Genomic DNA, 24,859 nt, shown 5'->3' with positions numbered 1-24,859 from the left:
ATTATATCCAACAAAAATTTTATAGACTATTGGATTTATTTTCCTTTTTCTTATTCACGTTTATACACATTATTCGATGATTATGATAACAGCATTTCGCTTTAACAAATCATTCAAGAATGATGAATAAACATTCATTACAATTGGAGGACAAGTCTCACGAGGCAAATATTCTATACACGGTTAATAAAGATGAAAATTCGCTGAGTTTTGAAAAAAACAAGGGAGTTTTGGCTGACCATGATCTAGTTGAGAACTTCCTGTCTTCAATTATTTTTTTTCGAGCTAAACTAATAATCATAATAATGTCATCATCCCGATGTGAATTTTGTGATCGAGGTCCCAAAAAACCTCATGAAATCAATTTTTTTGAACCATTCTCAAGATATCACTATTTTTGTGTTATTTGTTATAATTTTGCTATTTAAATAATCCAAACAGTCCTGAACCGATCAGAGCCAAAATCTGATCAATTCTAAGTTTGAAAAAGCCACGTTGATTGAGACTAAAATCATTGAAATTCGGTTATTTACTATCGAGATATCAACGTTCACCTTAAAATGTTTGAAAGTGATTCTCTAGATCCTGAGACATCGAAGTTTGGTGAAAACTCAAGTTTTCATTTTCGGGCTGATTACAATAACTCATTATTTTTTCTGAGAACAGAGAAAGGGAACGTTGATAATCACAATAACTAAAAATATTGAAGTTTGAACATCAAGAGGAAATCACACTGTTCATCATGGACCAACACGCAGGGTTGGATTTCATCCCAGCCGTGCAACGTACGCGGGCAAATTCGTTAATTGACAGTTCCCATATCAAACATTAGCCCGAGATCAATATACACAGGACCCTTAATTGATTGGAAAACATCAATTGATCAATTAAATATGTATAATGACGTGCAGGCTAGTATAACGGGTGGCACGTCGACCGTTGGATAAAGATGTGTAAAAAATTATTTAACTTAGAGTTAGAATAATATATATAAAAATGTATATATATATATATATATATATATATATATATATATATATATATATATATATATAACAATTCGCACGAACGCCGATTCAAGTAATGATCAGTAGATATTCGTAAAGTCAATTCATACTTGATTAAAATCTTATCACGAATTGATAGAATAAGAATGATTAATTTGGCACAGGGATCGGGATGTAAAACCCGCAAAGATCTATCGGGATCTAAAAACCTGCGCCTTCTTGAACATGTGGATCTGGATGCTCGTTATCAGGACAGAAGCCTCTATCTATTGGCAAGACTTGGAATTATCTGAAAGGAAGTTAAGGACAAGAGAACTCGGGCTTTTATCGACGGGGTAAAACGGGTTCTGGAAAAGCAGCGCAACTCGGTAATCGAAAGCTTTTTATCTCTGGTAGGGAAGCTGTGTTTTGACAGATGCGAAAGCCGCATTTACGGTCGGTCGAGTAGCTGGCGTATTTCAACCACTGGATAGAGCGATTTCGCAACGTCGGTAAGAGTGACATCCGGTAAAAAACACTCGAGCATGAAGCTCAGACTTACATTTTGTTGAATCTAATGCCAAGAATCAGAGGCAAACAAATCAGTATTTAAATAGACCGACTCGCTGACCGTGAGAAAATTTTCACCTTGTCAAAATAACTATTAAAAATCTTGATAAAATAAATATTTTTCTTTATACTATAATATTTTGTCAATATTGAATTTTTTTTTGTACATTTTTTAAATCTTTTTCAGACAGGCAGGTTTTTTCACATTGATTTAATTTTCCTACTCAAGTTTTTCACTCTTCTCTGAACACAGAGAAGTGCGATGGGAAGGTGGAAATGAAAATCACACCAGCACCGTCTCCCATAATTATACCGTACTTTATTATTCCGTTGTATGAATTGTTGCGATGAATAGTCAAAAGCTCGTGTTGTACCCACCAATATGCATTCACGCATAATTCCGCACATTAACTACGCAACAGAGATTGGCAGGCACATAGCCAGGCGATTACACGATCATCGCTGCCGACGTTAAGTCTATAGAGTCGGATCCTCTACGATACGTCATATACCTACGTCCGAAGGGGAGAAGAGAAAATGGTACATGAGAGGCAAGAGTTGAGAGATTGCCCGATTGTGATCCAGTCTTTGTGCACTTTCGACTGACAGCAGTGGTCCAACTTTTCGCTCCTGTTTCTCGCAAGTACAACAGACTCGTCTCGATTACGGGGTGAAAAAAGTGAGAGTAGTTATATTGATTGGAAGTTGAAAGCTGGGTGGAAGATAAGAAGAAAAGAAACACGATGAAAAGATCAACGTACGGGCTTTTTTACTGAGACGATATAAATCGAAGATTCTTCGTCATTCTGATTTTTTTTTCCTTTCCACAAAGCTATGAAGGTAAGTGTGCTGCAGCAGCATCAGCAGCCTGGGAATCAGGAAAATATGCTATAAAAATAGTTGAAAATCGAGAAAAATAAAAACGAGATAAATATGACGAACTAAAAAAATGGTGTAAAAATTAAATACAGACGACAAACGAGCTGAGAAAGCGAAACTCTTGGGGCAGCGAAGATGATCAAGATGAAGATGAGCCTGATCGTGGAACTTGGGCGAGCAAAACGGAGTTTTTGCTTTCGTGCGCAGGCTACGCCATAGGGATTGGAAACGTATGGAGATTTCCATACTTGTGCTACAGAAATGGAGGAGGTAAATGCGAAAAATCGTATCGACCAGAAACTGTTTTACTAAAAAAAAATATCTCCGTTCGCATCGAAGCGAGGAAAAAGGGTTTTGCCATGATACGAGACGCGCGTAGACGTCGGATGTAGGCTTAAATGAATTGGGTCTGCCTATCCTGGTCTAGTTACGTCGTACGCGTACCTATTTACCGTAAACGAACGAGACGAACGAGGAAGGGAGGTAATAGATGGATAATAATAATAATAATAATAATAATAATAATAATAGCAGACGGGCGGAACTACGAACCTGGGAAATGCATGCAGGGAGCGTGATTCAAGCCTTGTAAAAAGAGAGCGAGGTGAAAATTCAAGGGCGATTTACCGGGGGCCAATTTGAAGCCTGGCGACGACTAAAGAGAGAGAATCATTCAATCAAAGTCTTCAAGCAATTGTCAGTTGTCACACCCGAGCTGAAAGATAAGCGATCTCGCTTTATACTCGGTCCTATTTTCAGTCGGCTGTTTCATAGGTTGAATAAATTTTCCAACCCGTCGTTAATTAACCCCCAGGACAATGTCTCGGAGTTCAAATTGGACTTATAGTGAAGTAGCTGCGGTATGGTATATATGTACCTAGTCGTAATCTACTACTCGAAAATTAGTTCGCAAATGCAAATAATTATAGCAGCTGCACCAGTGCAGACAGAAATTTTCTGTTCAAACTGCAGTCGCTAATATCTCTGGTCCGCCTCGTGCGTGGGATATTCAAGTAATCCGAGTATGTAATTACGAGAAATTCAAGGCTAGAGGATAATGCAAGTATTAATGCGGATTCACTGCTGCAGTGGTTTTCTTTGGAGTTTGGCAGTATGGATTCAAAGCAAAACCTTGTGCTTAACGAAGAAAATAATTGGTTCAAGTTACCATTTGATTCATTACATAGTTATTACGATTTTTTCAGTGCAGTCATTATATTCTTTAAGTGTACACAGTAGATAGACTAGATAACGAATTAAATATTCACCCAACTTTTGACCTAGGGGAGGGTGGAGCAAAGTGTGTACCTTAAAATTTTTTATAACTCAAAAAATTTAGGGGGAAAGTGGGCCTCCTGAAATTCTTTAAATAACAAGGAATAAGCTTAACCACCTGAACTTTTTATTGAATATATGAATTATTCGGAAATATACTCATAATTACTTTAAACATTTTATTCTGATTATAGGCATTATTTTTTTAAGGGGCCCACTTTGCCCCACCCTCCCCTACTTTTCACCGCATTATGTTGGATTGTTTTTTCAGGGGCTTTTCTCGTTCCGTATTTATTGATGCTGTTCCTCTGCGGGATACCCTTATTTTACATGGAATCGTCGATAGGACAATTCGGGGGTACGGGATGCATAACGATGTTCAGAACGAGTCCAATTTTCAAAGGTTCGTCAAGTGCAACAAAGCTTTAGACGCACTTGAACTGCAATTATGGTTTTTTCCTCACCGAGAAAAGCGATTTCTTGGAACGAATCAGTAACGAGTACACTAAAATATGGTAAAAAAATTCCAGGAGCAGGTTTTGCAATTGTCGTCGTGAATCTGATATGTACGATGTACTACAACGTGATAATATCTTATCCTCTGTTGTTCCTCGCGATGTCCCTCAGGAAGAAGCTCCCCTGGGAAGACTGTGACAATCACTGGAACACCAACAAGTGTCTGAAGGTAGGTACCTAATTAACACCTGGAAAACACCGACACTAGACGCACTTCGTGAATTTAAATTATTACCAGTTTTGTGGAACTTACTAAAAAAAATTTTTGGTCCACGTGATTGTTTATTAAAAAACGAAGAAAATGAGACCCTGTAGTACTGTTATCGATAAGATGTACCTGAGAGATAAAATTTACAATATTAGTTTTTTTTTCGACCCACATTACCGGAATGAAAAAAAGTGAAAAAAAGTAACGTTACCCTTCTAGGGTTAAAACTGACCGATTTCCCGTATCAACTATATCTGTCCGACGCCGTTTTTCACTACTTTCGATCATTTTCAAAACCACTTAGATTTACAGTGACGATAATCTCGATTTAAAAAAATAATTCACAGCTAGGCGCAGACATATTTGGACACAAGAACGAATCTGACCAAATGGAACTTATCGGAAGAACGAAGACACCGGCCGACGAGTTCTTCAAGTGAGTTAAAAGTGTTTTTAGAAAGCGAACGGTGTTCCGACGTACTTTTTCACCCCTTCTAATTGCACGTTGATAACATTCCCAGCAATCACATACTGCAGATATCCGACGGGATCGACAACATCGGCGGCATCGTTTGGCCCCTGTTCACTTGCAACCTCGTGTCCTGGTTTATCGTTTTCCTCTGCATATGCAACGGTGTGAAGAGCGTAGGAAAGGTGAGACGCGACATGGTGGCACGTATATTCCGGCTTTATATCGAGACTAGTTATCACACGTGTGTAATAACAGGTGGTTTACTTCACGGCGACGTTTCCTTTCGTCATCTTGTTCGTGCTCTTGATCAGAGGCGTCACTCTACCCGGCGCTTACGACGGTATAACGTTCTACATCATGCCGAAGTGGTCGCAGCTGACGAATCTTAAGGTAACGACTGCATGATTTTCTTCACAATCAATTTCCGAAGGATACAAACGTCGGCAAGTATCGATTTATTTTCAGGTCTGGGCCGATGCCGCTCTCCAAATATTCTTCTCCCTCGGACCGGGATGGGGTGGAATCGTGAACATGGCCAGCTATAATCCGTTCAATAACAACAATCGTCTGTAAATACAATGTTTCGATGATTGCGAGAGTATAGCTGAGTTGAAATCCTAAGGGGTGTAATATTAAAGACTCTTATCCCTTCAACAGGGACTCGATCCTCGTCCCGATCTTGAACTGTGGCACCAGCATATTCGCCGGCTTCGTCGTATTCTCTGTTCTCGGATTCATGTCTCACCAGACTGGACTTCCTGTTTCAACTGTCGCCACCGGAGGTAGGTAACAAGTATCCAAAGAGGAGGGGTGAAGGGTGTATACACGATTCGTAGAATCGGCCTTGTCAAAACCACTCGAGTTTTACGGTGAATAGCGGCCTTTACCGAATGAAAGCAACCCTCGTTTCCTCGAATCGGCTAATCGGGTAAATCCTTTTAATGCCCCAGGACCAGGGTTGGCCTTCGTGACGTATCCCGAAGCGATCACGATGTTACCGATACCCCACCTGTGGGCGGTTCTATTCTTCACGATGTTGTACCTCCTGGGAATGGACAGCTGCGTCAGTGACGAAAATTCCTCCTCAATTAAAGCTTATTTCATTATCGTATGTTGTTTATCATAAAAAATCTTTCTGTCGCAGTTCGTTCAAATCGAAGCAATTATATCGAGCATAACGGACGCGTATCCGAAACTCAGAAGGCACAAACGGCTCGTCGCTTTCGTCTCTCTGTTCATCCTGTTTCTCGGCTCGCTGGTATTCGTCACGAACGTGAGTTTGAATCGCGTTAGCAACTATCGCTTGTCAATAATCCGTCCATTTTGCACCCTGATGCGATTACTTTTAGGGTGGAATGTACATCTTGCAACTACTGGACTGGTACGCCGCCTCCATTTCCGTTATACTCATATGCTTGGTTGAGACGATAGTCGTTGGATGGACCTACGGTGAGCGTTGTGTTTTATTTATTATTTACAATTTATGAAAAAAAAAAATTCATAGACGGTTTGTATTCCGCTGATTGAAAGGATGCCAAAATTTCGTTCGTGACGTTGAATTCATGACTGGTCATAAAGTGCACCCATGGTGGCCTCTGTGCTGGAAATACTTGACGCCCATCATTTTATCCGTGAGTTTGCTACGATCTGTTCATCCCAATCTCTCCTTCCACCTTCACACTTCCAGTTTTTTATCGCAGTTCATCTTCGTCACGACGATAATATTCAACACCCGAATCACCTACAACGGAATCGCTTATCCCGAATGGGCCGTGGTGGTTGGATGGTGTTCCTGCCTTTCGAGCATCGTTTGTATACCGGGATACGCCATCTTTCATTTTTGCAAAACGAAGGTAATTTCTCGAGCTATTCATCGGACGTTTGCTCTCTGTTTAGCCTCTTTGCCTCGCGTCTAACGATAGGATTAACGAATTCTTTTCCCCTTTTTTCCATTTCATCGATAGGGTGGCTGGAAAGAGAAGATACAGCAGGGAACGAGTCCGACTCCAGAATGGGGTCCACAGAAGCTCGAGGACCGGATTGCCTGGGACGAGCTCAAGCGAAGAAAAGCAAAGAAAAATAGTCACGTACCCACTGCTGCTTTGACAAACGGGATTAAAGTCACCAGAGTTTGATATAGAGATACCGAAGTTCAGAGAAAGGAATTATATTTGTTGATGATGTCGATTATGAAAAAAATATTAAGTCAGGCCTTTTTTTATATTAAGGTTAACGTGCCGTTTGTGTATAATGTATAAAATAATATCACCGTATTTTATTAGGGACTAAATGTAATAAATTACTCAACCGTATACCAATGTAAGTTCCGTTAAACAAGCTTAATTCAAATTTACAATCACTTTGTTATTCTGCAAGCTCATTTGGAGGGAAAACTCATTAGGAATGTAACTCGATGTGATGATTCCTGTTTTACAGCCAATGTTTTATGATTCTGAATTACGTTGAGTTGATTTTAAGCGATGCTGCTACTCATCAACTTTGTCACAATGATTCAACTTGGACACTTTTGCTGCTAATGAACATGTGAGTATCATTCCAATAGACGGAATGGCTGCCCCAGAAGCAGAGTTTTAGCGTAGTCATTTGATACATCGGTTGAGTAATTTGTCTCTAGTAGGAAACCGCTATGACTCAAGAGTTGAGTCACTGGCAGCAATCGAGTTAAACTACGTTCGGAGTTATTATGAATTATCTTCGTTCTGTAGCGTAGTGAAAAAAAAATACGATGTAGTGAAATTGATCTGTAGTGTGGCCAAATTAATCTGCATTTGAACGTTCTAATTTCGTCAATTTCGTGTAACGTCTCATATATTTAGATAAATTTTTAAAGAAAGAAAGGAAAAATTTCTATACATTCAGGTTATCAAAAACCAAAGTGTTCGAATTTGTTAGTGTGGAAGAAATAATATTTAAAGAATCAATCACATGTATGCATTACCTGAGTAATTGAATTACGCTATGTGCGAACTTTACTAATTATTAGTGAGGCATTTATTTCTAATCGTATTTGTCTGTCCCTTACAGCACCTGCGACACTGTTTAATTTTTCAGCTGTACGAAATCTTTTGCTGCTTGTATATCATTTCAAAAATTTAATATCATCGTGTATGTGGCACGTGGGCTGATTGTAGTCTCTCTGTTGTCATAAAGTTTTTCAAATCTACCGTTATAAACGAGCAATAAATCAAACGTTTCTAAAAATCAATCTAATGCCACAAAAATCTAACAATATAAAATCTAATAACCGTACACAATGTGAAATTAGCTCATAGAATACATGCAAATTAATCATGTGTACGAAGTTGATTTTCGGGTGAAAGTTAGATGGTATCGTTTTCATTTCAAAGCTTTGGTTATATAGATACGTGATCGTGAAGTAAGCCACATAGAAGCTTGCGACATGTATCGTCAATGTTGAATTCATAAATTTTTACGTCATACGTCATTCATTTTTGTTGTTCAAATTCCAGAATACAGATTCTTCAAACCTGTAAATTGATAAATTGAAGAAAAAAATTCTTTGTGATGGTTGGATAAATTAAATAAAAGTGCCGGGTTATCTGAAACTAATAACGAATAAAAAATAGTGCAAAATGAATTTCGACGAGCAGCAGAAATCGACGCACTTCGATCCCTCGGGCAACGAGGGTCAAGGCGGAAGGAAACGACGGTACAGAAAGCGGAAACGAAGGCCAGAGAAAAACTTGGCCCTGATGTTTACTTCGAGCAAAGATCCGTTCGCACAGCCATTAAGATGGTGGGAAAAGGATCCGATAAAATACGCGTAAGTGTGGTTAAGTTTTTAAAAAATTCCTCACTTGTAGGAATTTTTAGTCATATCACGAGACCATCCAGACGGTAGAATCTTTTCTTTTTCTTTTAGAAAAGGGGTTAAAGATCTGCTTCCCTGCACGCCACAGGCGAATTCGTGGCTAGCATAGTGCAACATGTATATATATTCATATGTGTATAATTTGGCGATTTATTAATCGCGAGTCTGGTAAAAGTTGCGCTTTTTTTGAGCACGAATGTATATATTTTATCTAGTCACTTTTTTCCCGTCTGTGTCACCGTTTTATAAGTCATAAATCGTGGGTGAGACAGTAAAGCATTTCAACGCCTTTTCGATTCATTTCGAAATTTTTTAATAACAGAAACAAACTGAACCCCGATGAAATCGTTTTTGTCAAATACAAAAAAGCATTTAAGCGATTCTGATCTCAAGTACATACCTGCGTAGTTTTGAACAGTGATAGTGTTCGAAAAGTTTTTGAAAGGCGAAGGCTCGGAAATTGCGAATTCCTAGAGGGTCGTAGGTTTTATTTTAAGGGGGTGCCTTGGTCGACTTCGACGTAGACGTATACATCTCCAAATATCTAAGTCCACGTATTTCATACGTCTCATGATTGTGAGGTCAAAGAAGTTCATTTGTATGTCACGTGAATATATTCGACATTTAACTTCTGATAAGAAATCGATTATACGTACCTTTTAGTACATTCAGCGACTAGTATAAGCAAATTAAGCATCTTTTTAATAAAACGCCGATTAATTGTCGAACGGTGATGTGCGACTTAAAAAAAATCAAGTATAACTGAGATATCGATCAAGAGTAATCCTGAAAGACTAATATAACTCGTCGTTACGATCAGGCGTAAAATCCATTTCTGCAGCGAAGCTGATGTGCACCTAAACAATCGCGTGTCCAAAGTGGCCGAGCGATAGCTTGACGGGCGTTAGAGCTGTCAGGGAATCGGCGATATAACTTCCCTACCCTAATTTGCGTGTGAGCCAGAAAGCGCGGGGGCGTATATTGCACTGTTCAATATGCGCCTCAACTTCGCGCGAGGGTGTGGAAAGGACGGACAGGTATTGGTCCGTAGAATGGCGGGAGACCGGCACCCAGAGCTCGGTCGGGAACCAGGAGTATCAAGCCCCGAGGGTGCCGGAGACGTTGAGAAAGCTTGAAAGGTGCCTCAAGTCAAGCCTCCCACACTATCAGGCGGGCATTCCCGCCGTACGAGAACCAACACCGATCGCATCGAAATCATTTTCCGAACTTTATTCTTCGCGTGAACGAGGAGAAAAAAAATTTCCGAGAAACCGATCGCGTATAGCGATTCGGACGACGATTACACACCATTTATCATGACTTTCGGTGGAGGTTTTTGGGCCGCCGTCGATGTTCTCGCGGGTTCCGGAGGATGGAATTCCCCGGGGTCGTTGGTGGCTAATCACTGGTTAGAGACCGTCGAAACGAGGGTCAAAGTTCAACTTGAGAGGGATAAAATGGCCAGGAAAGCTGTCTGTGGGAATACAAGCAGCGTGGAGACGAGGAGGAGGTGCGATGAGGAGGTGGAGGTGGACTATGGGAGCATGATTGACTGCAGGTAGTAACTTCAATTAATTTTCCGCGTGCCGGATGACAGCTATTTAATATTTTTTGCTTTCTTTTTTCTTCGTTTGGTTTTCTCGTTACTTCCTTTTCGATGCGTTCGGAGACGAGCTTTTTTTTTCGAGAATTGCTTCTAAATCCAAGTTCAGTTACGTTTAACTTCGTTAGATTACTTTCGTCGGTCAAACATGGTAACTGCGATCCAGATAACTGTCCGAATTTCGTTTTGCTCGGCTGATACGGAGCTTTCGTGGTCGTTTGACGATCTCTGACTTATCTGCGAAAGTAAAAAAATATCGAAGCTCCCTGACGAGATGAAATCTTCCGGACCGACTAAAAGTAACAGCGAGTTTCAGCTGACTTTGAAATTTGTCAACAACGAGAAGAAAAGTGATAATTTAAACTAATTACTGTTTGAAAAATTTCCTCTTCTTTTTACCTAATACTTTATTAAATAAAAAAAATTAACGGTCTTTCATTTTGGATAACTGTTGACAAGAGGCGATAATAAATGGAACTGAAGTTATTGCACATCATTATGGTTCAACTCTCGTATATACCCGAGGGTTAATTCAATTCATCGATAAAGGAAATAATGACTCAATACATATCGACAGATGTTTTCAACTCTATAATTTCAGCTAATTATACAGCGAGAAGTAGATCGATTGTAAGTGAAGCATTCGAGTCGGATTTCCGCGAATTAAAGAATGTCTATACAAGTAACTATGGACTTTGAATTTTTGAAAACGTTTTTTCACGTGTGTTGTACGGCGAATCGTTCGTCTAAGGTAATTAATGTTGTGCAGTGAATGCACAAATGTGTAATCAGCGGGGTAAATAGCCTGCGAACTTGATGCAGTGGATTAACGGTGAAATAATGAAAACTGATGCGTAAATGCTCGGATCTTGATAGGTGACATGGCAATTTGCACTCGATCAAACGCTCGCCACTCTGGCACACGTGAATTGATGAACAAGTGAAAATATTGAGGGTGAAACGGCTGGATCGTATGCAATAAAAGTTGGGAAAAAAATACAAAAAACTGTAAACAATCTTATGCAAAGTTATTTTTTAATAGAAATGAATCTTAGCAAATTCAAATAACACAAGCTGAGATATCAATAACTTGAGAAGAGGTTTCGTTTTTTAAACGTTAAAAATTATTCAACCCTCGTGTTGCTCATCCAATTCTTACGCTTTTGGCCTCGGTTTACTGATTGGCCAGATTCCTACGTACTATCCTAAGAACATTCAAGAAATCTTACAGAACAGTAAAGTCATGAAGCGTAAATTTAATTGTTGGCGACTATCGGTTGTGCCTTGTCTATACAAACCTATTTTTAATAATTCTGGAGATATACGGTGAATTAATATGTTTTTGTTACGAAAACATTTTGTTAAATTGTTAAAATTTCGATGTTATTCAATTCGTGTTCAGTATAATTGGCGCAGACAAGACCGGTTAAGATTTTTTAATCGTTAGTCCTGTTTCCCCAGCTTTTGATTCAAGCCGATTCGTCGTTAAACTGCGGCCCCATAGTATCCTGGGACAAGAGACGGACTAGACCCTGAATAATTAGACAAAGGTATTCGGGGTTCTATAAATCATCGACAAACCGTAATCCGCCTCATAATGATCTCTGGGAGGCTAATAAGATCTAAGCATTGTCTGAATCTGTTTACGGTGCGATGGCACGCGCTCAGCTGGTGAAACGGAAATTCACATGCCAGAGCAGCCGGGAATCGAAGCAAAGACGCCTCGAGGGTTGTTTTGCGGTTCCAAAGAAGGTGTCCTTTGGTATGAAAACCACTTATCGCTAATCCAATTTCAAGTGAGCGAATTTAACGCCTCGGCAAACACGCAGCTTGTGCAAATTACAGCTACATATTGAACGTATGTGTATATTTTATACGCATGTGTGTGCGTGTGTGTGGATGTGGTGTAAGTAAGGCGAGGGCGTAGACGAGGGCGTTTGTAATAGATTTGTGCTAACACCGCGGGTCTCATTCTTTCTCTCCCATCTCGCAGATGTAACAATCGCACGCTGTCTAAGTTCCCGGTTATTATGATATCGCGATTATTAATTACACGCTCCATAAACCGATTGTTTATTATTTCTGAAAATGAATTAACAAGTGCTCATAAATCCGGTGAATAATTACTGGTAAAACTCTGTCCATTATTTGCCCTGAGTGAGCTAAGCGTATGGACAGAGCGTCACCAACCTCGACCTGACAAGTCCAAAGAAAATTATTGTATGGGTCATTCCATTTCAGATTTTTTATTGAAAAATAAAATCACATCACATATGGTTTTTTTTTTTGTATTGAATATAGAAGTAATTGATATGTATTTAATTATTTCAACATGATATGCAAAATTTTAAAGTTATGAATTTTTTAAGTTTCAAAGTCCAAAGTTTTTGTTTCTAACAAATTGTTCACAAACTGGAAGCATTTAAAGAAAGTTTGATTATTCGGACTTTGGAACATCAAAAATTCGTAACTCTGAAAGTTTGCATATCGTATTGAAATAAAAAAATACGTGTCAATTGTTCCCATATTCATTGTAAAAAAAAAAAAAATGTTGAGGTAATTTTACTTTGCAATTGTAAGTATGATATGGCATGCCCTATACATAGTTTGGTGAGAAGATTTACTCTTTTGCTGGTTTTTCCGGAAATTTCTGAGAAGAAATTGTAGAAAAAAATTCTTCTTCCCTCAACAGTAACTGCAGCAGTATTATTTAAACCATGAATATAAATTTCTCTCCAGATCGCGGAATCCTGTAAAAAGACGTAACGCGAGCATAAATCCAAGACGAAAATAAGCGAGAGGAATGGTCATTGTAAAATAAAAAATGGGTGCACAAAAACTGGGCGAGGTGAGAAAATTTTATCCCTATAACGGGCAAAAAATTCAATGAAGATCCATGCACCAAATTTTCGATAAAACAAAAAAATAACCCGCTTCAACAACACTCGGAATTTGAGAACGAGTGACTTGCTCGAGAAAAATCGGATAACGAGTCTCGAATGAATTTTGAAAAAATAATCTGAAGCAATCTGCAGAATTTGCGATTTCTAAGCCAATGCCTGACTGCAAAGGAAATCAAATGTAAAATTTCTATACTTATATTTGATAAGCTTGACAAATTGTCAGGCCTCGCGTGACCTTAGCCTTCTTTTCATATCCATGACTATAATGCGTGTAACGACTGTCGGCTGCACGAAGGGATGGAAATCTTTTTAGTGTAATACATTTTTTTGTCCATATATCATCCCTTACGTTCTTTATCTATATTCTTATTCTTTTGTTCACCTTTACCAGTATGGAATCGATGGCTGTATTAAAAAAATTTAATATTAAAATTGACAATTATTGTTTAAAATTAATAATAACGCACGAACGTCGGTATTTCTATAATTGAATTGTGACTTATGATTTCTAATTATATCCAACATTTGTTAAAATCTGAATATATATGAAATATTTGTACGTAAAGAAATAATTCAGATTTGAGAAATTTCTTTATGACAGAAGACATTAAAATATTTCTCACACAGTTTCCTCCAAAATTCTACACTTCGATTGATTCGTGTGAATCGCGATTTCCGATACAAAAATCTTTTTTCACTTCAACAATCATAAATTCGCAAAACTGGTACCTAGGATCGAGATATAATAATCCGAGAATTATTGTTTTTTACCATTGGACTTTCATACTGATGATATGATCAAAGTTTTATTTCCCGAGCGTATAAATCAGTAAAATCGATGGCACAGTTCCTCAGTTTTTTTTTTTTTTACTCTTTTTTATCAGCAATTCCAGCTGCACGATTATTATAACCCTCGTTTTTATTATATTTTATACTAAAAGGAACGCGATACGATTTCGTATACGTGTGTACATGTCGCTCTGTATGAGACGAAGAAGAGGAAGTGGAAGAAGGAGAATAAGAAGAAGAAGACATTTATAATGGTATTCGCGTGACGCTGAATTACAACGCAGGAAGAGTAGGAGGACGGTATAAAAGCCATAGTAGGAAATTCGGCAAACACTCAAGGGTCGATCCATGAAACTAAATTACGCCAATTATGTCATTAGCAGGTATAATCCACGCGATCTATATCACTTTCCAACAGCTTTATCAAGCGCTGTATTAGCATAAGAAATCCTTCGACAAATTCTTTATACTATATATATCTACTCAAAAAAAATCGGTTACTCACGAATGAAGATCCGAGCTTTGCGAAGCTCATTTCAGCTTTCTGATATAATTGGCAACTGGCAAGAATTATATTACAGAAATGAAAAAATCACGGATTTTTAGCAGAGCATTCGTTCCAAGTTGATCTTATTGTTAATCAGCGGGAGAAGATGTTTGTAGTATAAGAAAATAAATAAAGTTTCGATGTCGGAGTATTTTTTTGACCAGAGTGTTATTCGAGTCTAGTAAAAAAAATTTCAAAACATCGATAAAATTGTTAAATTTTCTCCAACTTTTTACTCAGAAATCGGAAAGACGGTAATTAAAACTGTTATTAACTCGTTACTGATATTGAACTTGATTCATTTGCACAAGTTATTTTTTTGGGGGGGCTTCCGTAACCCTAGGAAATGAAATTTTCGTAAATATGATTACCAGGGGGAAGGAATGTTAATTTTCCGCTGGCATTGGTCGAAAGCTTGAGTGGATTTATGCCGGCATTGTTGAATGTATAAAATCAGCTCCCCAACCTCCGGCGCAATTCAGAAACTGTGTCATATGTTAAGCGAGTGTCTCGTTTATGCTATACGTTTCGTGATTAAAGTCGATTCCGTTCTGCGATATACACACACTACGGGAGAGCCAGAGTTCTCTAGTTTCCTAGCCTCGTCCCCAGGGTAAACCTCCTCCGCTAGCACAGGGGGGATAACTGCGGTTCTTCTTTTTCCTTTTTTATCCAGATTGAGGAAGGACAAAAATTTAGTCGATTAAAAGTGACGGCCGGGGCAGGATGGTCGAATTACACGAGTTCAAGCTCCTCAGCTTCTGGTTGGTAAACCTTTAAGCAACGTTTTGCACGCGCCTTCTTTGCTTACACTTTGGTACCGACTGTAACAATTTATGGTATAAACAGTAGAGTGAAAGACACAGACAGAGAGAGAGAGAGAGAGAGAGAGAGAGAAAGGAATTGGATGGGATTTCAGCCTCGTTGCTAGAACGTCCGATATAATCATTTTCAAATTTATTTCGACACTTCGATGTCGATAAAATCAGATAATACAACCAATACAGCGACATCTAGTATTTCATGACAAAGTAAATTTTTTTATTTTCCATCGTACTTTCAAGTATATACGAGGCATTCCATCCCAAACTGATATCCGTATGACCCTCACCAACTGCGGTGTTTTATTCTTAAATATGGTGTAGACTTGTAGAGTGTACAAGACAAAAACACGTTTCCCCAAGTTTTAGATTTTTTGAAACACGGGTGTGATTTTTACTGCTCCTAAAAACTCGGAAATCCAATTTTCGAACGAATAGCCTCAATCGATTACCTGTCCAAATTTTTCTCGTGGATTCTTTGTTAAGAAAGGGAATTTTGACATCAAGATCGAAGGAGGCAAACTTTTGATTCGGAAGCGACAGGCGAAACAAGCAATTAAGAAGTGAGAAGAATTGAATCAAGTATAAATATAAGGTGTACAAATTTATATTTTATTCGTTTTCTTCTAATTTTTCAATCACTTGTTTCGCCTGTGGCTTCTAAACCAAAAGCATGAAAGTGAGAAGAATTGAATTAATCATAAATTTGTACTTCTTCAAAGTATATTTAACTCTATTTTTATTTTTTCTTAATTACTTGTGCCCTGCAATTTCTAAATCATAATCCTGCCCACTTCTACCTTGGTCTCAAAATTTTCGTTTTCTAACCAAGAATTCATGAGAAAAATTTGAAGTTTGAATGGATTGAGACTATTCATTAAAAAATAAGGTTTTCATGTTTTTCGGAGCAGTAAAATTAGTCAAACCCATGGTCCAAAATATCTATAACTCAGTGAAAGGTCTTTTTTTATACCCGCTACACCATATTAAAAATGAAAAAAAAAAACGCTGAATTCGAGGTCCATATCGGTTTGTTATGGAATGCCAATGTATTCTTCTTCTGCAAAGGAGTGCGTTTCAAGTTTTGAAAACCGTAGAATATCGATTCTTCCTTCGACACAGACTACAGCACGTACACAATTGTGGATAATGTAGCCTCAATTTTCAATTTACTAGCGACCTGATCCGATCAAGTTCGATTTCATACGACGAATATTATTCACGTATGACGTACGTTTGTAGAACTACGGAAACCTGATTGAAATTTACAATCAATTTGGACGTCACGTGCGTGGCCATTCATTCCAATTTGAATAAATGAGAAACCTAAGATCTCTCCCTTCGTATCGTTCTCTCGTTTCTCCGAAATTACTGTAAGCGATGCTTACGTAAGGGAGAAGATTTTGCAGGGTTGGTTCGAAAGGTTCCCTAACTTAACCAAACAACGATTGCGAAATTGTGAATTCTCGCAATTGCGGTTAGGTACGGTTTTGAAAATAATACAAATCGTCATCCGCCAATCGCTGATTGCAAAATATTCGAGTTTGGTAATTATGAAATACATTAATGACGGCGTGTGCATATAAATTTCTCTTGAAAGTTTTTTAAATCTTGAATCCAGAACATGAAACGATTTACCTAATACGGATTTTGGTTAAAGATCAATATTTACAGACTCTTTTCAGTTATTGTAATAACTTGACTATCGTAATTAAATGCTGATTGCAATATTAAATATTTTACGATGTAATCTGTTAAAGTAATGTCAAACAAAAAAAAAAAAAGCAACAACGTTTCAAGCCAATTACTTGACTCGGGTACCTAAAAGAAAATTATTTCCGTTTGGAATAACATCCTGTGCGTAACGGAGGTATCAGACCTCGGAATGGCGTAAAAACGGTCCGCGCGGAATCGATATTTTTTAACAAATTGCCCCGGCGTGCTCAACAAAAGCGAGTTAAGTGATACAATCACGGTGGGCAGGGTGGCGGAAGGGTAGGGCTGTACAGCCATTACCGACACGTCACGAATTACCAATCAGAAATCACGGAAGAGTCAGCCGAATGATATTCTTGGTGCTTGGCACGATGAGGTGTCGTGGAAGTTCTTCCGATATTCAACCCCGCGACGTTGAATACCAAACACGGGCTTCAGAGGCTTCAGTTTCGCGTGAAAACTCTCCCCGCGAGTCAGTTTGCCGTTTGCGTTTGCCCCGGAGACTCGCTTTTCCAAAAATTGGCTCCTTTGAAAGATTTTCCGAAGAAACGAACGATGGAAACAAATGCGAAGACTTAGAATTTTTTCCGCGTTCATTGCTGTTGTTTTCGTTTTTTATTTGCTCAAGAATCGAGGATAATGACCGATTGCAACGTTAGTTCAAGAATCTCTTCAACGAGTATTGAAGCATTAACTTCCAATTTTTGGAGGCTGCCTCACCGGGTCGTGAAGCTGATGATTAATTGGTGAATTTATTAGTATATACCTGTAAAGTGGAGAGAAAATTTGGAAGAATCGCATCGCTGTAAGTGTAAAATTAAAGAAAAACGACCGAGTGGGTATATTACGCATCAAGAAATATGAATATTATATAAAAAAAAAGCTGAAGAAACAAAAAGTGAAGTAGAATATAAAAGCGGAAAAAGATGCGCGTAACGAGCTCGATAAATGAGAAACACAATCGCGTCGATGAGGCGTAAAGAGCAGCGAACATTTTATCATTTTAGAAAACAAATAAATAAAAACAACTTTGTTCGCGGTTGACTTGATAAAAATATTTTTTACTCTTCACTTCACCGACGAAAACATTCGGGAAATTGAGAAACGCCTGAGGTCTTGAGAGGCGGTAAATTTCTTCAAAGTAGAAGAAAAATGTAGCGAATAAAAACGATTTTTCTTTTTTTTTTTTTTGTTTGATTGAGGATAAACTATTAGGGGTCAAATTCAAATGTTTGTGCAAAAAAGGAAAGGATTTATCTAGGAAATTATAAATGCATAGACTAACTATTGAAAAATCGTTTCTGCCTACTTCTTGCAGCTTCAGCTATTCTCTCGTCAGATCAAGACTGGAGATGCTGATGGGAACCAACGTTGTGCGATTGACGGACAGAAGGTACATGCAGAAGTTGATTATCAGGATTCGCCAAGACTATGAAGCTTCGCAGCAGGAGCGAGTCGCAAAACGAGTCGTACGTACTTTATAGCATACATTCAACAACGTGCATACAAACACATAAGTTCATTAAAAATCTTAAGATGGGGTATTTGTGAGAAGGTGAGAATTGGCGCGGTGAGCCCTTTTTGTATTCATGTATTACAGACAATAAATGCGGGCTCCGTGAAGAGTATCAAATTGGCAAGTGAATCGAGAACATCCTTTGATCGAAATATTCCGCTCTAAGCCTGAAGCAAATTTCAAGTCTTACAAAGCTCAAAGTTTCTCTCGGTCTCGAGGCTCAAACATCGATAAATGTGTGTACAATATACATATATGTTAGGTATAGATATATATATATCGGGAAGAATTCGACCTTCGCATAGTGGCAAAATCTTTTCAAGCAAAATTCAATAGCCTCGTAAAGAAGGTTTCACTTCGGAATTCACAGGCCGGGTGACACAGTCGAAGTAAATGTTCGCAAAAGACGAGTCTGTGGAAATGCAGGAGCGTGACAATTGAAGAATCGCGAGCTTGAAGACGAACAAAAGTACGGTCGATTCCAACACGATGATCACCTGCATTTCGAGATCATTTTGAAAAATTCAAATCTCTAACTTTGACAAGGAAAGCTCTGCCCTTTGCCCGAGGAGATTTAAAACGGGTCCAGGGTCAGTCGATCAAGGACCATTTCGTCATGGTTCTGACACGTGACGTGCGACCGGCAAAATCCCGGCCACCAGCGTAGGTGTATCGCTGTTAATTGAAATTAATAAAGCTTTAACGGGGGCGGTTGTCGCGGGGCTGCTGCAGCCAGTTACGTCATTCTAGAAAACGGTGTGTATACAGCTATTCGTAATATAATATGCCGAGTCGGCATGTACATGTGATTGCATAAATAGGAGGAAAATTATTTTGTGAGCATGGTACGAGTTACACCGGAGTCGTGTGGTTGAACCCTGAAAACATAGAATCACCGGAATGTTCCTTGAAAATTACATGACAAAGTTGCACGGAACAGAAAGGACAAAATTCGCCTTATCATATTCCGAGCTTTTGAACTGGTCGTCAAATTTACCTGAAAAATAGTTCAAATATTAATAGCATTTTGAAAAGTAATTACCTGGCACTTTTCGATACCTGAAAAAAATGAAAAATCCGATTTATCTGGTCTTGATAATTGTTTAATAAGGAAAATTAATTCAAACACTGGATTTAATACGTTGATCAAAGCGAGTAAGTGATCACTGTCAGTTCTATATTATTATACGCTTATAAAGACAGATTACCTACAACTTGTTTGGAAGTTTTGCAACGGGAGAAATTCCTTGTTGTGCTTACTGTGCAGGCGTCAACTATTTTCATTTGATACCATGACCTATATGTATATAAATCTGGATCTAAGATAAAATTACTGATTTTTCTTGCAACTATCGCGATATTACACAAAACAGTGAAACAAATAAGTCACTTGTGCCAAATTTTTTCAAACGACAATTTTTAGTAACTGTAAAGAATGAAAGTTTTGGCCCTTTCTCAGTCTGCCAAGTATATATAGATCCGCCTTATCTAATTCATAAAAAAAAACCTGTACCGGCGATATGCGAAAAATATTGGAAAAAATGCACCCCGCAAGGTTGCTTAGGCGTCTGAGGAAAATAGAATCCCTGTATGGAAAAGAGTTTGGATCTGTTCGTATCGAATCGTACCTCCCACGAGCCTTTCTCATGCATGTTTATCCGCCGTAAGACGAAGGAACATCCGCATGTAACTGTGAAGAGATTCGACCTGCCGTGACAGGCGTAGTCTGTATAGGGTATTCCTATACAGCGATACACACCAAGTGCTTTTTCCATGAGCCTCTTTATAGGCGTCACATTATTCTTGAAAGTTCCCGAACCTCGCTTTCGACGAATAAAAAGACGAAGGCAGGAGGCGAATGAACTGCGAATGTATTATGAATATTTCACGACTGCTGACAAGACAGTAGAAACGTTTTAAACTGTACGTCTGCGTATCATGCGTCTTAAATAAGTAAACATTTGAAAATCAAGATGTTTCAAGTTTCTTACACCATTTGGAAAATGACTAAACAGCAGTTCAATTCTACGACCTCATCCTTCGGGGTTGAAAAGTCAAGAAGATTTACCATAAAGTTTTCAGCTGGAGGAAGGACTGGAATCCAAGTGTAATTCAGGAGTCTTCACGATCTGATAATTCAACTAAATATTGAAAGGATAAATTATAATCATGCGATGGACCCGAAAAAAAAATAACAACTAAAGGATTGGTCAAGATGAATGAAGTGAAAAACGTCGTTAGGACTGCAGTGAAGTTTTAAAACTTAACGAAGTAAGTTTCCCGTGCAGGAAGCCCATTTCTGGCGATTTCGTTGAAGGTCTAAAATCCGGCGAAGAAGGCTTTTATGCGATAAATGTGCAGACTGACGCAACTTTCAATTAACCGCTAATTCGCAGTCTGCAAGAATATCCGGCACCCAAACCAAATTCGACATCGAATCTCTCTCTCTCGTCTAATCGGGGAACACGCCAACATGTAGGTATACGAATCACTCGGATGTACCCAGAGGTACTTCCTGATGGGCTGCGGTCGAACATCAAGACGATAACATTATTATGATAACATTATTAGCCGGAAGCTGCGTCACGCACCTAGTTTGATAGAGGACTCCTTAATCAATTTCTGCATCATCCTCCTGCGCGCCGGGGAAAAATGTGGCAGAACAGACGAGTATTAGTTTTTTTCTCCCTTTCTCCTCTTCCCCCGTGGCTCGAAGAAACGTCCTACTTGCCGATGATTGTAATCAGTGTTACTGTCTGTAAGGTCGTCGTGGCAACTGACACGAACTAGAATTGTGGCAGCAGGCGGCTTATATGGCTGATGCGCCGAATTATCGCCAAGTCAACTGATCTCAGATTGATTTCTTGTTTGTTCTATTCTCTTTTTCTTATTCTTGTATTTACTCTCGTTTCAAGACGAACGAACTGATGAGAACCAAGAAGATGATACTGGAACGACTTATTCCCGTCCAAGAGGCGCCTGAGGAATTACGGAGGTACCCGCTATTCCAACTCTATCTCTACTGCGATGCGATAATTGAAGAGAAACAGAGAAAGGTGAGCGCATTGTGGTCATAGCGTGTTGCATTTGCTTTTATCTACATATGTCACGATAGATTATATACAGCGGCGGTGAAAAAACGATTAATTCGATTGTTCAAACTATCGAGAAGGTTTTAAGGGGCGGGGGTGAAATTCCGAAAGCGCAAAATTAAGAATTTTTTTAAGGAGAAACTTGAGGTGAAGAAATCAAATTTCGCGAAACATCAGTTTCGAATGGTACGATGCTTAAAGTTACAAAAGTGCAAAGTTCCCAAAGGGCGAAACTTTGAAAATCTGCAACATCGAAATTCTAAATGATCGAAGATTTTCAGTTTTGTGAGTTCCCGGATTGGTGAAATATTACCACTTTGATCTTTCTTTGTTCTGGGTTTTCGATATTTTTTGCTTCCCGAATTCTGGTCATTCTGATTTTTGGTTTTGCTGATTTTTTACACCGAATTGTTGAGTAAACTACGTTGTGTGAGTATATTTTAATTTTCAGAATATTACTTTATCGAAAATTTATTTGTCGAAATTTTGCTCTATCGTATATTAGATTTTTGGAATCTTGGCATTTCGGAACTTTGAGCCATCAAGTTTCCGACCATTCGATATTTTGTTATTTTGTACAACTTTGATTTCTTTACTCCATGTTTTACCATCAAATAATTATGGAATTAGACGCTTTCGGAACTTATCAAATTCGGAACTTCGCCTCCCCCCACCTTAAACGAGTAAACATTCATTAAAATTGGCTTAAGTCTTAACCTGTCGACAAAAACTGCCCGAATCCTTGCTTGTGCATAAATAAATATTTATAAACAGCGAATGCCGAAGAAAGTTCACGTCACTAACTCTCTGTACCAAATGCTTTATCCGGACAATACTGGCGACAAAGTTGAGGAGGAAGCTGAGGACGACGAAGTCTACATGAAAACTGAAGTAGTCCACGGGGCTCAAAAATTGGTGAGCTGTTCACAAATTTTCAAAATCACGATTTTCTTACTCACTAGTTTGAACCATAAAGAGCTGCAATTCTGTGGTACAAAGTCCTGGATCAAATACTTGATTAGAAAAAGAGTAACAGGTTTAATTTCACCGAAAAAATACTCAGAATCCATCGTAAAGAAGGCGGAAAAATTGTTCCATTTTACAGGTGCCAATGACGACCGAAGAGATAGCTGTGATCATGACCGAGCAGGAGAAGGAGAAAGACATTGAAAACGGCTACCTGCTGACACAAGAAGATTACGATCGACTGTATTTTGAAACGGAAGCGATCAAGGAGCTCAGAGAGATGCAGGTAGGGTGTTATTCAAGGAGAAATTCGAATGATCACTCACTAGAGTTTTCGAAAATGTGGGCCTATCCAAAATCTTTTGGCCAGTTTTTATGGTGAAAATTTTTATTCGGTTGACATTTGAATATGTTATATAGCGTACGGTGTATGATATGAAAATCCTCCAATTTTTAGCAGGCATTTAGTCCTTGCCGTTTAAGAGAAACATGTCGATCAATTTTATCACATTTTCAAATTACACCTTTGGGTTCGAATCTTTAGAACTTCCAACCGTGAGAAAATAATGACCCTTTCCTTAATGTATCAATCGTCTAAAAAAAGTCTGGTTTCTTCAAATATTATCCAGAAACCACGTTTTTTCGATATCTTCAATCCTGTGTATGCGAAGGGGTAAAAGTTAAATTGTTTTCCCCGTTTATCCTGACATTTTCAGAGTGGGATGAAAATGGGATCACATTTAAATGGGCTTAAATATTCTAAGAATGTTGAAAAAACGCGTTTTTTTGCAGTTCCTGAGGATCATCTACCTCAAAATGGATTTTATGTTCGGAAAGATCCATTTTTTCTTATACAAACAACACGTTATTGTTTCGACGACACGAAGTGCTGAAAATTCAAATCAAAATCGAAATCGTGATAAAATTGATTGACGTGATTTTCGTAAACGATCTGACTAAAAGTTCGTTGTCTAAAAATTCTATGATTTTCATAGCTCAAAGAACGTAACAACATATCCAAAGTGTAGCTAAATCGAAATCTAGACCCAAAAAATCGGTCGATATACGTCTAAATAAGCGTAAGGAAAAATTCAAGTTGTTTCGTCCGATCCTCACGAGTGTTGAATTGCAAAATTCAGAGCGTCGAAGAGATGTACACGAAGGCCCAGGAGATCGTCGGAATCCTTTACTCCTACGCCGACGAAGGTCGATACCAGAAGGCGGCTCTGGAGAAGCAACAGAGAGAAGCTCAGCTGGAGGCTGCGGCAGAATTTGCAAAGACGGTTTCCTCGGCGGACGACGAGGCTGCTGTCACATCCGGTGGAGCCCTGCAGAGACCGGAAGAACCCGGCGCAGATCCCGGGGCGGCCGTTTCAACCGCAGAATAAATTTATATACCCCGTTCCCTGACCAATCGAGGGAGTAGTGTAATTAAAGAGATGCTGCGAGAAGGTTGCAGGTGGTGGGTGAACTAGAGTCGGTATGAAATTGGCTCTGGAAACTTTTTACGTCCTCTCGTCGTCGCGTCTCGGCCTCGAAGGTGATCCAATCTCTTATTCTCGGCCGAAGGCGTGTGCGGCAGTATTTCCTTTAATCGACCGTTCATTTATTCCTTTCGGAGAATTTCTTGATTGCACGTGGGTAGATTCCCTAATTTTATAGACACTCGCAAGCAATCGTATGCCTGAGCGAAGGCCAGGGTATTGCGTTCTCCGGTTTTTGTTCAGTTTCCTTTCAAAGGAATACCTGTCGTTATAACGGCTGCAAGAATTCTGCGACCGTCGATTCTTGTACTTGTTTACATTTTGTACTGAATTAATTTGAAGGGTTGATGTCGTAGAAGTGTAACAGTTAAGTATGATAGTCTAACGTAATGTATATGTAACTTGAGAAAAACTTGTGAAAATATTGTATTACATTATAAACTAATGCAGGATTCAAAGATCATTGACGTGAATAAAAATCAGGAATAAATCTCAACTGTGCATGTAAAAAGAAAAAAAGTGAAACACGTAAAAATACGAAAAAATGGGAAATGAAGATCTTGCTTTTCGTCTAAAAGTTCCGTCGCAAAGATATATATTTCTCTTAGATATTATAAACTATATAGAAATAAATTCCACTTTCCATCCGTGCGGTAGGAAAGA

The 24,859-nt window shown here is 38.7% G+C and overlaps 2 protein-coding genes across 5 annotated transcripts; both read left to right on the top strand.

Moving 5' to 3' along the window:
• The first annotated feature begins 2,117 nt into the window (after nt 1–2,117).
• On the top strand, nt 2,118–7,205 carry LOC124405505 (sodium- and chloride-dependent glycine transporter 1-like). Of its 2 annotated transcripts, XM_046880446.1 has the most exons (15): nt 2,118–2,396; nt 2,528–2,705; nt 3,982–4,113; nt 4,241–4,395; nt 4,782–4,870; nt 4,956–5,088; nt 5,162–5,296; nt 5,372–5,475; nt 5,564–5,688; nt 5,857–5,969; nt 6,051–6,179; nt 6,256–6,355; nt 6,437–6,537; nt 6,607–6,759; nt 6,871–7,205. In XM_046880446.1, exons 1-15 carry the CDS (start codon nt 2,391–2,393, stop codon nt 7,039–7,041), a joined length of 1,824 nt encoding a protein of 607 aa, XP_046736402.1. In that variant the 5' UTR covers nt 2,118–2,390; the 3' UTR covers nt 7,042–7,205. The 2 variants fall into 2 exon arrangements, with proteins under 2 accessions (XP_046736402.1, XP_046736403.1); XM_046880447.1 differs by lacking the exon at nt 2,118–2,396 and having other exon boundaries at nt 2,563–2,705; nt 3,966–4,113.
• Nucleotides 7,206–8,262: 1,057 nt separating this feature from the next.
• Nucleotides 8,263–24,513, top strand: LOC124405506. 3 transcript variants are annotated; one of them, XM_046880451.1, is made up of 7 exons: nt 8,590–8,711; nt 15,142–15,365; nt 18,457–18,607; nt 21,570–21,710; nt 22,521–22,661; nt 22,852–22,998; nt 23,852–24,513. In XM_046880451.1, the coding sequence occupies exons 2-7, from the start codon at nt 15,328–15,330 to the stop codon at nt 24,098–24,100; spliced, it is 867 nt and encodes a 288-aa protein (XP_046736407.1). In that variant the 5' UTR covers nt 8,590–8,711; nt 15,142–15,327; the 3' UTR covers nt 24,101–24,513. The 3 variants fall into 3 exon arrangements, with proteins under 3 accessions (XP_046736405.1, XP_046736407.1, XP_046736404.1); XM_046880449.1 differs by lacking the exon at nt 15,142–15,365 and having other exon boundaries at nt 8,263–8,711; XM_046880448.1 differs by lacking the exons at nt 8,590–8,711; nt 15,142–15,365 and adding an exon at nt 10,076–10,317.
• The last annotated feature ends 346 nt before the right edge of the window (nt 24,514–24,859 follow it).

The sequence above is a fragment of the Diprion similis genome, chromosome 4 (genome assembly GCF_021155765.1).
Source record: "Diprion similis isolate iyDipSimi1 chromosome 4, iyDipSimi1.1, whole genome shotgun sequence".
Lineage (NCBI taxonomy): Eukaryota > Metazoa > Arthropoda > Insecta > Hymenoptera > Diprionidae > Diprion > Diprion similis.
The sequence above is the reverse complement of the archived record's forward strand: the minus strand, read 5'-3'. Positions and strand labels throughout refer to the sequence as shown.